Raw genomic sequence first — 13,365 nt, 5'->3', positions numbered from 1 at the left:
AAGGGAATAAATGCAGCTTATTAAAATTCTCATGCAAAATTGAGAACAAATATATATTTTTATTAGAATTTCAGAGAAGATAGGTCCAACATTGGGCTACATCTTCTGTTTACACTCAATTATATTAATTACTAATACAATATGAAATTATGGGCTCAATTTGCAGATTACTTCGGGAAGAGAAAATTTGACTCACATCCACCATCTTAATTAAAGTTTTAATACAACGTAGCATCTAAGATTAATTCTGTTTATTTTTTCGTTCAAAATATTGAATTTCCATGACCCTTCAAAAAAATATGTTAAAGATATTTTAATGCACATCAAAATATCTTTGAAAAAGGGTCAAGTGCAACATTTTGGACGGAACAATAGACGGAGTTAAGCTGTAGGTGGTATATGGAAACAAAACTTTAATTGATCAGTGATAGTGAAATTCAGTTTTTCTTTTCAAATCGAGTTTTGAAACCAGGCTTATAGGCTTATAGCTCAACCGTACAATTTTAGCATCGAACCTCACAGTTGGTTCTAAAGCTGAAGAGTGATGACATCTTGGGATTGCACGGTTTGAGTTCAAGAACAGAAATCTCGTTGATAACTTGAGCTTTGTTTGCTTCAAACTGCTCATCCTCTGCATATAAATTGTAGTTTGATTTTATTAAAAATGAGTTCGAAGGAGAAAGACGAACGACAAGGAGTAAATTTTGAATCGAAACAAAGAAACCCTACCTTTCTCAATGGTGAAGTCGTTAAAGAAACGAAGAAGCTTGGTTCTATTTGTGACAAGTACATTAACAATCTCAGGAGGCTTATTTTGGTTTGCAACAAATAACTGTCATTAACAAAAACAAGAAATTAATCGCATTTTAAATACACTTGTGAGAAGTGAAAAATTAGATTTTTTGAGTGCTAATAATAGTTCTATCTTTATTGCACTAAAAGGTTAAAAGTTGGTATTCTGGACAAACCTTGAAGACCTGAAAGGTTTCTAACTTGATTGTCTTCTTTGGATCCTGCAAACATGTGATTTATAAACAAAAACACGTAAAGGAATTAAATAAGTGCTATATAATATATGTAGAGATGGCCATGCATGATACAGGTGCATGTGTTTGTACTTTGCACGAACATAACGTGCGTCTGCGTGTAAATAGAGGAGAAATTCTGCTATATCACTGTGTATATTTCTGGTTATACGACAAGTTCTCGTGTGAGAAAGAGGGAGGGATTCTATACCCTGAGAAGGTTCATTAGGATTATCATGTTATCCAGAGAGCACACATATCGAACCATCACATCGGAATTTGAGCGATCCAATAACATATCTCCTAACAACTGAAACAAAATTTCAAGATGCATGTCAATAATAACAATTATGGTTCTCAAGACGAAAATAACATAGAGAAACAAATTGAATGGTATGCAAGAAAATCAACTGAAAAATAATCTGTAAATTGTAATACCTTGATGGCCTGGCGTTTGGTGATATAATTGGGAGACTCCAACAACTGGGAATTGTACTCTTGGAAAAACTGTAATCAAAATCACAGAAAAAGATAAATTAAGAATTCAAATATTGAAACTTATAGTCTGCAAAAAGTAAAACATGATAGATATAGAAATTTAAGTAATTATTATCTGATATTTGCTGACTGCCCAAATTGCTAAAAGCATCTAAATAGTTGCCAAATTCCAAACAACCAGAAATTTTTTTCATGAAGATTATGAATCCTTACCCACTCATAGTTTTCAGAAAGGAATTCAGCAACAGTTGATTTGTGCCTAGTCATGAGCTCCTATTCAAAGTATGACAAAGAGTTAATGATCAAGCTAGTGAAATGATCATTCGATAAAATCTGTTAAGTGTTTGAAGTTGACCAAACCTTGAAAGTAGCCGCAGCATCCGACGCTATGTCGAAATTTGGAGTTTGAATGTAGTAAAAAAACTTCTTCATGTGGTCTGATTCGAGGACATACCTGTGACATTAACCAACAATAATGATTCATTATATAATATACAAGCTCATTTAAAAAGATAAGTTTTGACACTCAATTAATTACAAAACAAAACGTTACCTTGCAATATTCTGATGACGAATGCATTCCCTTGAAATTGCACCATAAGATAGAGCAATATCACCACTGTCTTCATAGCTAAACCAAACCAAAACAAACGGTTCATTACGATTAACTCCAGTAATGGACATATACATTTTTGAACTTCATTACTGGTACATTCTTACCCTTTTATCAGAATGTCCATAATATCAATATTATTCTCCAAGTACTCTAATGCGATCGAACGCGACTGAACCTTTTGCCTTTGTAAATTTGCAATGACGTGGGTAGCGTTTTTACGATCCTACAACACATGTACTCAAGTATTAACACAAATGTAACATGCTTAAATAATGCAATAGGGCATATAAACTCATTTAATTATCGCTTACCCCCAAGTTGAGCTTTGAAAGACAAACAATGAGGAGCCTGAAAGTGTTCTCCCTAAAAAACTCTTGTGTTAGTTGTGCACAAGAATCTTTATTTGGTTCTGAATCATCATCTCCATATACAACAGTTCTTATCTCCAATATTGCTTTTGTCAATTCTTCCATCTATCACAAAGTCCAAACAAAATGTCATTAACCTAACAATTTCATTAATTTCAAAACCATACTCACTCTATAAGCTTATTAAGCTACACAACCCAAAAAAATTTAAATTCCATGTCTAAGTGCATTGCAAAATAATTCTGCGTTGTAGGGTTCAATTTTTCAAAACCCAATAAGAAAAACCAATCAAACAATCATGCTCCATAAACAAATCTACAATACAAATGAAAAATGCAAACCTTTTCTTTGCGTTTTTGCTCGCGCACATCATTATTTTGATCAACGAATATTAGAAGCTCACGCATGTGCTTTACAAGCTCTATTGGCGTTCTCGCCTTAGGCTTAAAAAGACCCTTGATTGTCAACTTTTTCGCCATTACAATAGACTCTTCATTCAAACCACCCCTACTTTTCTTACTTTACATTTGGAATTCGACTTCAGTTAGGGTTTAAGAGGAAGGCAGGAAGAAAGAGAAGAGATTGAAAATTTTAGAATCTACAATCCATACCGGTTTTTTTGGGACAACAAAGAGTTGTTGGAATCTATAAATATAGGAACCGTTGATAAAGGGAATAAACTTGCTAATCAATTCGTGACACGTGGAATCTAAATGAGAGTAGGGGCCAATTTTCTTGGAAGGATATATGTGCTGCCAGAGGATTAAGGTTCTAGAGGCACAGAAAGCTAGATGTAGGTTGGATTTACAACTACTACAACCAGAAAATAGTAAATACAGGCTTAGAATGCAAGGGCAAAAAGGATAAGAAGAAGATAAAACTAGAGGAGCATTTGTTTTTTCGCTGTATCGGTATGTTTTTAGCTTAAATTTATAAGTTACACAATAATTAAGAATGTTTTCCGTCGTTTTAGGTTTTGTGTTAAGTTCTTGTAGACACAAGATTACCTAGCACATAACATAGAGTGCGACGATGGTCTTTTCTTTGGACAACCCCTAACTTTCATGAACTGGTCTCGAAACCCTAGTTAGAGTTATTTTGCCTTAATTTGTCGACAAATCTAGTCCGACTTGGAGATGGTTCGAGTCGAACCCTAAGGTTGTAAATCGGCATGAAATACTTGAGTTTACTTAAGGTTGGATTTGTGTTTGGCTCATTGAAGCTCAGCTCATGAAAGAAACAAGTCAAGTCTAGGTTTGACTGTATAAGAAACAAGCTCGCACATTCGTACGTTTGAGTGGTAAACCGTGAGTAGCTGTAACTTTTTATGAGACAACTCGAACTAGATTCTATTCAAAAAGTTTGCTTGGAATAGGAAGTTATGTTTGAAATTTTGTTTTTGATGAATTATGTTTAATACTTTATCTCTAAGTTTAGATTGACCATCTTCGGTTTGTTTTTTTCTTATTAAGATGGAGATTGATATTATGTTGTCTTATTTTGTTTCTAAAGATAGACTCGTATAACAATTGAAAGTAAAACAATCTAATTTGAGCTTGAAAAATAAATTAAACAAGTTACGATCTCAGTTTGGCTAGACTCTTGTTTATAGTCCCATAAAAGCGAATATGAGTAAAATTCCTCAGGCGTGTGAAACTATTGTTTACCCAATTCTCCTCAAAAGATGTAAAATTTCATCATGATAGTATTTTCTTAAATTTTGAATCCTAAATTTTTATTTTTATTTTCACTATATTTCATTTCTTATTATAAAACGCATCATTTGACTTCATTTGTTATTTAGGAAAACTAATAAAAAGGGTTTCAATATTTTGAATTTTAATAAAAAACCAGGTAATAGTTTTATTTAATGGTTAGGACAAAACTTAATGTCAAACCAGCCCATTAAGATTGGCCCAAACAAAATAATTTATCGAACTACCGGTTTTACCCCCTAACATCAGTCTTGCTCCAACGTTAGGTTTGATGAATGTCGTTGCTAAGCTCTGCGCGACTGCGCCCATGGAGGTCGTTTCCATACTATGCCCATTCAAAAGAAGTATGTAATGGATATACATCTGATCCTCCATTTCAAATTTCTCCAAGTACTCCCGTACAAATTGATCCAATTGCTATCTATTTTCACACTCGACAACCTAATTCCCGTCCACCCCCTCTCTCCCTCTCTCTCCGCTCACCTTCTTCCCTCTCTAAAATCCCCAATTCCAAGTCCGATTCCGATCGAAGCCTCATCAATCAACAAAAAGGTACTCAAAATTCTCAAACTGTTGCTAAATTAGGATTGATATTATGTAATTCTTCTTCCTCTCTGTTTTGTTTTTTTCGATTTTTCAAGAATTATTCTGTAAAAACATTTTCCATTTTAGTTGATATTATGTAATCCAACTAAATTAGGATACTAAATATGTTCCATCTTCGTGTAAAAACCTGTTCCATCTTCGTGTTCATGGATACTAAATCTGTTTTTGTATTAGTGGAGTGTTTCACGAATAAAAATGGGGAAGCTAAGTTATATCAAGTATCACAACCCAACGGTGGTGGTGATTGTGGCAAGCATGGTGATCAAGACAAGGGTAGATACAGTTGGATTTTCCCCTCAGGTCGTGTCTTGTTAAGTCATTGGTTCAAGGGGAAGTTATATATGTTGTTACCTGTATGGGAAAGCGATTTGGGAACAGGCACCTCCACCAAGTGGTTGTCTATGGGACGTACTTTTGACCCTCATCACAAGTTAACAGGTAAATTCAAGGCCCCCGATTCACTGGAACCATGTGGAGCTCTCATTTCTGCCTATGACAACTGTTATTACCTTGCACAGCCAAGGGTCCATGGGGAGCTGTCGAGCCCCTTTCAGTGTTATCATCTCGGTTCTGACACTTGGAAAGATCTGCCAAGAATTCCCCCCGATCTTCGTCATAATCTACATGACACTGTAGCTGGTTATACAGTCTGCAGCGGTCATATTTTGGTTTCGATTAGCAACAGATTATTTGCCTATCATGTGCATGAGAAAAAATGGCATTGTGTATCTAAACCCAACAGGTTTTTTGGTATTTCCGGTAGGGCAGTGGTTTTAGGCGACTATATCTATGATGTAGATTCAATGTCTGGTCTGGTTTGCGAAATTACATTTGACTGCACTGACTATAATCTGAGCACACATGTGTTTTTGGAAGGTTTGACATCTTATTGTGAATGAAAATCATGGATTTGTGCATGAAAATTTATGTGGTGTTATTGTTGTATCTGTAGGTGCCCTGTAATTGTGTTTTTGTTTCATGCATGTTCAGTTTAAGAAATAGTGATAGTACTCGTGCTCAGTTCTAGGTTCAGTTTAAGAAATAATAATAATATAATGTTCAGTTTAAGAATAGTATATCTGATAACCCTCTCAATGATGCATGCTCACACTTTATCTTTTAACTATCTTGGAAAATTGCAAGGGTGAAGTGCTTTCCTTGTAGCTCAATTCATCTCAACTTTGGTTTTTGTTCCTTGTCAATTATTCTTAGTATTATGTTTTCGTTTTGTAAATTTTCTTTTCATATTGCCACTGTTTCGGTGGTCTCTTCTTTGCAGCCCTTTACAGCTTGAGTATGGAGTGCTTCCGTATCAAAAGTTGAATTGTTCGTTGCTTCCTAATCTCTGTTTTCATTTTCAATTCCATTCGAATTCACCATTTTTTTCGAATCACCATATTAAGAGTCTTTGATTCACTAGTACTATCACTGTTTCGTAAACTAAACACTGACTATTTATTAAACGAAACACTAGTACTATCACTGTTTCGTAAACTAAACACTAACTATTTCTTAACTGTTTCGTAAACTAAACACTGACTATTTCTTAAACGGAACACTAGTACTATCATTGTTTCGTAAACTAAACACTGACTATTTATCAAACGAACAATAGTACTATCATTGTTTTGTAAACTAAACATTGACTAATTCTTAAACAGAACACTAGTACTATCACTGTTTCGTAAATTAAACACTGACTATTTATTAAACGGAACACTAGTACTATCACTGTTTCATAAACAAAACACTGATTATTTCTCAAACGGAACACTAGTACTATCATTGTTTTGTAAACTAAACACTGACTATTTCTTAAACGGAACACTAGTACTATCATTGTTTCGTATACTAAACATTGACTATTAATCAAACGAACAATAGTACTATCACTGTTTCGTAAACTAAAAACTGACTATTTCTTAAACGGAACAATAATACTATCACTATTTCGTAAACTAAACACTGACTATTTATCAAACGAACAACAGTACTATCACTGTTTCGTAAACTAAACACTGACTATTTCTAAAACCGAACACTAGTACTATCACTGTTTCGTAAACTAAACACTGACTATTTCTTAAACGGAACACTAGTACTATCACTGTTTCGTAAACTAAACATTGATTATTTATCAAATGAACACTAGTACTATCACTGTTTTGTAAACTAAACACTAACTATTTATCAAACAGAACACTAGTACTATCACTGTTTCGTAAACTAAACATTGACTATTTATTAAACGGAATACTAGTACTATCACTCTAACATTGACTATTTATTAAACAGAACACTAGTACTATCACTGTTTCGTAAAACTAAACACTGATTTTTCTCAAACGGAACACTATACACACACACACACACATGCGTTCAATTTTATAATGAGATAGATCCAAGGCAATTGCATGAGACTTCCAAACATAATTCAGACCAAACATAATAAAAAAAAAAACATAATCATAAACGTTGATGTGAGTCTCGCACTTTAAGTTTCACTGATCTAAGAAATCTTCCCTTAACCTTCATTATTTTGTAGTGATTTGTGTAGAAGTTTGGATTATACAAGTGAATGTGCAATGTGATACACTCGGTGAAATTATGTCATTTTCCAATCTAAAGTTCATTATTGTGTAGTGATTTGTGGAATTTAAATTTTTTTGAATTTATTTGATGAGAGGCGAGGCGAGGAATTGGAGATACTTAATTATGTTGGGGGTTAATTGGTATCGACTGGCAAAAGTTTTTTTTTTTTTTTTTTGACGAATCCTCTAGAAAATTGCATATTTGTAAATAAATGAAAGTTTAATTCTAACAAAAGTGGGCTGACGGAAGGCAGGGGCATGGATGCAAAATGAATTTCTTATTTTGCACGTAAGGCTTCCTTGTTCTGGTTGTTCTTTCTAGTTTTTGTCATTTTTCATTAAAGTTTAAGTCCTTTTTATTAAATAAAGTTAGTAAATGATTTTTGGTTAATAAAAGTTTGAAAAAACCTTTTTCATTAAAGCTCGGGTCAAAGGTGAATAAATATTTGGAATAAACAACATGGCAATTTTTATTCCTAAAGAATGTTAAACACGACTTGTAAATAAAAAAAGTTAATTGCAGATCTATGGCAGTTATGGTCTAGTGAATAGTTATTTTGTTCTAGCTATTCTCGAGTAACAAAAGTGGGTTGCCTGGAGCAAATGTTAAAATAAATTATCAAATTAGGAATAAAAATTGTCATGATATGGGTTTTCAATTGGTGGAATGATTGCAACCGTTTCAGGAAAAAAAGAAGAAGTTGAAAATGAATTAGTTTTTGTTTTATTTGACTTTTGGGCTCGATGGCAATTTCATAAATAATATGAAGTTATATTAACAGATTTTGGTTAACATCTGTCAGGGACAAAGCTGGAAGAAAAATTTGATGTTGCATGTTGGGCTTTGCTTCAGCCCGTGGGACTTTTGTTTTTTTTGGCCTGTTGTATGTTACTTGTGTCATTTTCATTAAATGTCAAACCCTTTTCATTAAATGTCAAGCCATTTTCATTAAAACTCCCTTGTTATTTTGGGTCCTAAGATTTGGCTCTAAAAATTCGTTTAAAAATGTTTTTAAAATAACTGAAAATATTTTTGATCAAAATATTTTTAAAATTACTCTTTTAAAAAAATACAATTTCTTTTGAAACACGTATTATTCCTTAAAAAATACAAATACTTTTAGGACTAAAAAATATATCCTTTAAACGAGTCCGTGGAGAAAACCCAAAGCCAAACCTCCACCACAAAGTCACAAACACGACTCTCACTCACCCTCCACCGTCGCACACAAACACAACCATAATTCTGAAATTCAAACGCAACCCAAATGTTAATTCTTCAGAGAATGGCAATGGCCACTTCTTCTTCCTTCCTCTCAATCCCTCTCCTGAAGACCCCCCCTTCTTTCCTTTCCCCGATTAAACACTGCGTTTCGCCACCGAGCTCCGAGTTCAGGGCTCTGGCCCTCTACGGCGGCAGAAATGGAGTCTCCACCTCCTCAGCGGTGGCCACGGAGGCTCAGGTCTCGACCCAAGACGACAAATTGAAGGATGCCCAGATGGAGGTAACTGATAAGCCTGAGAAAGTCGTGCTTCCAACCAACGAGTCCTCGGAGAGCCTGCTCAGAATTCGACACACGGTATTTTTCTTTGCGCATTGAAATTTCATTTTTTTGATTGGATTTATGATTGTGTTATGTTAAATTGAAGTAGGAGGTGCTTACGTGTCGAAATATATGAATCCTTAGGTTCTTCGGAACTTTTTTTTTTTTTTTTTGAAACTTGATGCTTTTGTGCAACTATTTCAAGTTCTACGTTACTGCTTGTTATTTAATTCTATTGTGAAGAGCAAGGAAGTGGGATAGAAGAAAAAAGAACATTACTTTTCGGTAATTTGATCGAATAGGACCCGGAAAAATGGGTTTACAGCAGTAGATAAGATGGGAAATTTTTCTTCCTGTTGTTGGGAATGTGAGAAGTTACCTGGGTTTCTGTCTTTCAATAAAGTGTTGAGCTTGAGCTATGCTCCTTTGTATGAATTTCCTCGGAATTTGGTATCGATGGTGCCTTTCCAGTTACTATGAGGATGAACCATTTATGTGTATGACTGCAGTGTGCACACGTGATGGCCATGGCTGTTCAAAAGCTCTTCCCGGATGCAAAAGTGACAATTGGTCCGTGGATAGAAAATGGGTTCTATTATGATTTTGATATGGAGCCTTTGACGGACAAAGAGTTGAAGAGGATCAAGAAGGAAATGGTAAGTAAAATTTATGTTTCAGTTACTATATTTTTTTTCAAAAGTTGGGAACCATGAAAGCATTGACAAGTATTCATTAGTTTTTTATGTCATCTGTAGGATCGCATCATTGGTAGGAATTTACCACTTATAAGAGAGGAAGTTTCAAGAGATGAAGCTCACAGAAGAATAACTGCTCTCAACGAACCATACAAATTGGAAATTTTGAATAGTATTAAGGAAGATCCCATTACCATATATCACATTGGTAAGGTTTTCTACATTTCTCAATGTAGCATGAAAGATGATGATTTCATATGCACGAACTGTGCTTAAATGATCTACCATATGCATAATGCATGTACTGGGATTTGATCTTGTTTTGAACTGGCATCTAGTTGGAGTAAAATGTTTTCATGTCATAGTACCTTATATCTAAATTATTCATAGGCGATGAATGGTGGGACCTGTGTGCTGGACCTCATGTTGAAAAAACTGGAAAAATTAACAGAAAAGCTGTCGAACTTGAGTCTATTGCTGGTGCTTACTGGAGAGGTGATGAAAAGAAACCCATGCTGCAGAGGATTTATGGCACTGCATGGGAGAGCGAAGAACAATTGAAGGCATATCTTCATTTCAAAGTGGAAGCTAAACGTAGAGATCACAGGCGCCTTGGTCAAGTTCTTGATCTGTTTTCTATACAGGTAGTCAAGTTGAAGTGGATTGCCTCTCTTTTTGTTGTTTACACAGATTTATCATTAGCAGTTCCATTAATGGCAATTATTTGGTATGAGGGTTCTTGCATTGAACATTTTAGTTGGTGAATTTTACAGAATGATGCCGGTGGGGGTTTAGTGTTCTGGCATCCAAAGGGTGCTATTGTGAGGCATGTAATAGAAGATTTGTGGAAAAAGATCCACATAGAATGTGGTTATGATTTGCTGTATACTCCACATGTTGCAAAGGCAAACCTTTGGCAGATAAGTGGTCATCTGGATTATTACAGAGAGAATATGTATGATCAGATGAATGTTGAGGATGAACTTTATCAGCTTCGACCGATGAACTGCCCCTATCATATCTTGGTTTACAAAAGAAAGCGTCACTCGTATCATGAATTCCCTATTCGAGTTGCTGAGTTGGGAACTGTATATAGGTATGAGTTATCTGGAAGCTTGCATGGCCTTTTTCGTGTAAGAGGTTTTACTCAGGTATGGTGTGAGTATCTCATTCCCGAACTGTTAGTCTATACTCCTAGATCTACGAAGTGTTTTTTGTTTAACCTGAGTACCATTTTGCAGGATGATGCACACATATTTTGTCTAGAAGATCAGATCAAAGATGAAATCAGGGGTGTCCTAGATCTTACCGAAGAACTTTTGTTGCAATTTGGCTTCAGTAATTATGAAGTCAATCTATCTACGAGGCCAGAGAAAGCTGTTGGAGATGATGATATATGGGTGAAAGCAACATCTGCCCTTAGAGATGCTTTGGATGATAAAGGTTGGAGCTATCAAATTGATGAAGGTGGTGGTGCCTTTTATGGTCCAAAGATTGATCTTAAGATTGAGGATGCCCTTGGAAGGAAGTGGCAGTGCTCAACTATACAGGTAAGTCCTGAACGGGCAAAATTTTAATGCATGTTTTTAATTTGGTATTGTCTCTCTGTCTCTCTCTCTATCACTTTGTAAAATGTTCATAGGAGATTTTAAGCATATTTCTGAGTGGAGTGAATTACATTGATTTTTTTTTTTTGATAAACTAAAGCCACTTTATTTGTCTTTTACAATTGTTTGATATTTTATTTCCCAAACTGTACAGGTTGATTTTAACCTACCACAGCGTTTTGACATAACATATGTTGACTCAAACTCGGAAAAGAAGCGGCCTATCATGATCCATAGAGCTGTTCTTGGGTCATTGGAGAGATTCTTTGGAGTCCTTATAGAGCATTATGCGGGGGATTTTCCATTATGGCTTTCGCCAGTGCAAGCTCATGTTTTACCAGTTACCGACACTCAGGTATGTAAAGAACTCGTTTATGTTTCATTTAACTCAAGAAACCGTTAACACACCTACGTAGGGCCTCTTTGGTTGCCCCATGAAGTTTGAATGGCTCATCATACCTTGGATTACCATACCTTTTCATTGATAAAATGGGTATATTTTTTCATACATCTCATTGCTGATTATCCATGCCATGAATTGTACACCTGTAATTCTTTCAATATGCTATTATTTTTTAAGGGTTTTCGCTCCAACACTTTCAAAAGTGATGGATCCATTTAAGATGACAGAATTTATGCATTGCGAAGGGACATTCAAATTTCTCTAGACAAGCAAACGAACCTTAGATAAATGTATTTTTTTGTTTGGTTACCAGAGATGATTATCTTTGCACTAAAGCAGAAATTTGAATGTGTGCAGCTTGATTACTGCAAAGAGGTAACCAACAAACTGAAAGCAAATGGTATCCGCGGCGAACTTTGCCAGGGTGAACGCCTTCCAAAACTGATTAGAAATTCAGAGATGCAGAAAATTCCATTAATGGCTGTTGTCGGTGCCAAGGAAGTTGAAACTGGCACTGTTACAGTAAGATCCAGGTTTGGTGGCGATCTTGGCACCATGCCAATTGATGATTTTGTCAGTACAATCAAGTCGGCCATTGAAAGCAAAGCGTCAATTTGAAGTGCTTGCAGTTGGCGAAGGGTGGTCATCCTATAGATTTTGAAAGATGTCTAATCACAGGGAAACAAAAAAATGAAACAAATTAGATAACTTAAAAGCACTTTGTTGCATTTGTCATGTACCATAGTAGCATATACTCGTTTATTGTTCAGTCAGTGCCAAGATTGATTCATCAATTGGAGGTTGATTTGGAGAGAGCTTGAGGTCGGTATCGACGCAAAGTTCATGACTGGCTGCACTTTTATTTGTATATATTCATAGACCAAGGGCAATAATGTCAGCCGGAAGGCCATCAACACTTAACCTGGGTTGCATATGAAATTGTTTTGCAGTGATTAAACATCTTTTTTCATACTGCTAACTGATGACAAAGAAATCTCTCTCTCTCTCTCTCTCTCTCTCACACACACACACACACACCCCCACCCATCCAAACTGGATGGTATGGATTAAATAAAATATGAATTTGAGTACTGACTTGGAGGGGAAGCATGGAGAACAAGAAAATATGTTAAAGAGGGTTTTAGACAATGAAAATCCCAATGAAGAATGGCTTTATATAGTACTAATTAGAAAATTAATTATATTTTTAACATAGAAAGACTATTTATATCCTTATTGAGCTCAAGAGAAGGTCCAAATATGATGTTAGAATATAATTATCTAAACCAATATTATTTGTACCATATTTTTTCTAACTATATTACTATCACGTCTATAATAGGTGGACTTTTCATGTTGATTATGTACTGGATATGGAAAAAAATTATTTTGTTTTGGTTAACATATGCACTAAATTTGGATATACATGGTTGATGGCATAGTACGTTCGTGTTTTGATTTAAAATCATCCTTTCTTCAGTCTCTTGTTTTCAATCATCCTGTTTTGAACATCTTTCGTGCAAATTAGACACTGAACTAGCCAAGAACCATACATAGTGGTGGTAAGGATAATACTTAGGTACTCTTTGAGTAATGCGTATACTCACTTTCTAATTTGGCCAATTAAAAGATGTTATGTGTTCATTATTTTTTAAAGTTAAAAAAATTAATTAACATGTCTATTATTTTTTACATCA

The 13,365-nt window shown here is 34.9% G+C and overlaps 3 protein-coding genes across 4 annotated transcripts; 2 read left to right on the top strand and 1 right to left on the bottom strand.

Moving 5' to 3' along the window:
* Positions 1–455: 455 nt before the first annotated feature.
* On the bottom strand, positions 456–2,986 carry LOC126633763 (putative MO25-like protein At5g47540). Its single transcript, XM_050304327.1, has 11 exons — positions 2,849–2,986; positions 2,451–2,612; positions 2,244–2,362; positions 2,077–2,154; positions 1,884–1,977; positions 1,737–1,796; positions 1,464–1,532; positions 1,237–1,335; positions 969–1,013; positions 730–832; positions 456–631 (listed from the first exon to the last, which is right to left on the bottom strand). Exons 1-11 carry the CDS (start codon positions 2,984–2,986, stop codon positions 504–506), a joined length of 1,095 nt encoding a protein of 364 aa, XP_050160284.1. The 3' UTR covers positions 456–503.
* A 1,406-nt stretch (positions 2,987–4,392) lies between these two features.
* LOC126583204 (uncharacterized) lies at positions 4,393–5,843 on the top strand. 2 transcript variants are annotated; one of them, XM_050247526.1, is made up of 3 exons: positions 4,393–4,774; positions 5,003–5,266; positions 5,347–5,490. In XM_050247526.1, exons 1-3 carry the CDS (start codon positions 4,498–4,500, stop codon positions 5,400–5,402), a joined length of 597 nt encoding a protein of 198 aa, XP_050103483.1. In that variant the 5' UTR covers positions 4,393–4,497; the 3' UTR covers positions 5,403–5,490. The 2 variants fall into 2 exon arrangements, with proteins under 2 accessions (XP_050103483.1, XP_050103482.1); XM_050247525.1 differs by having other exon boundaries at positions 5,003–5,843.
* A 2,730-nt stretch (positions 5,844–8,573) lies between these two features.
* LOC126582766 (threonine--tRNA ligase, chloroplastic/mitochondrial 2-like) lies at positions 8,574–12,626 on the top strand. Its single transcript, XM_050246951.1, has 8 exons — positions 8,574–8,999; positions 9,473–9,619; positions 9,719–9,866; positions 10,049–10,302; positions 10,432–10,809; positions 10,900–11,208; positions 11,420–11,620; positions 12,026–12,626. The coding sequence occupies exons 1-8, from the start codon at positions 8,688–8,690 to the stop codon at positions 12,284–12,286; spliced, it is 2,010 nt and encodes a 669-aa protein (XP_050102908.1). The 5' UTR covers positions 8,574–8,687; the 3' UTR covers positions 12,287–12,626.
* The last annotated feature ends 739 nt before the right edge of the window (positions 12,627–13,365 follow it).

Source organism: Malus sylvestris, chromosome 9, assembly GCF_916048215.2.
Source record: "Malus sylvestris chromosome 9, drMalSylv7.2, whole genome shotgun sequence".
Lineage (NCBI taxonomy): Eukaryota > Viridiplantae > Streptophyta > Magnoliopsida > Rosales > Rosaceae > Malus > Malus sylvestris.
The sequence above is the reverse complement of the archived record's forward strand: the minus strand, read 5'-3'. Positions and strand labels throughout refer to the sequence as shown.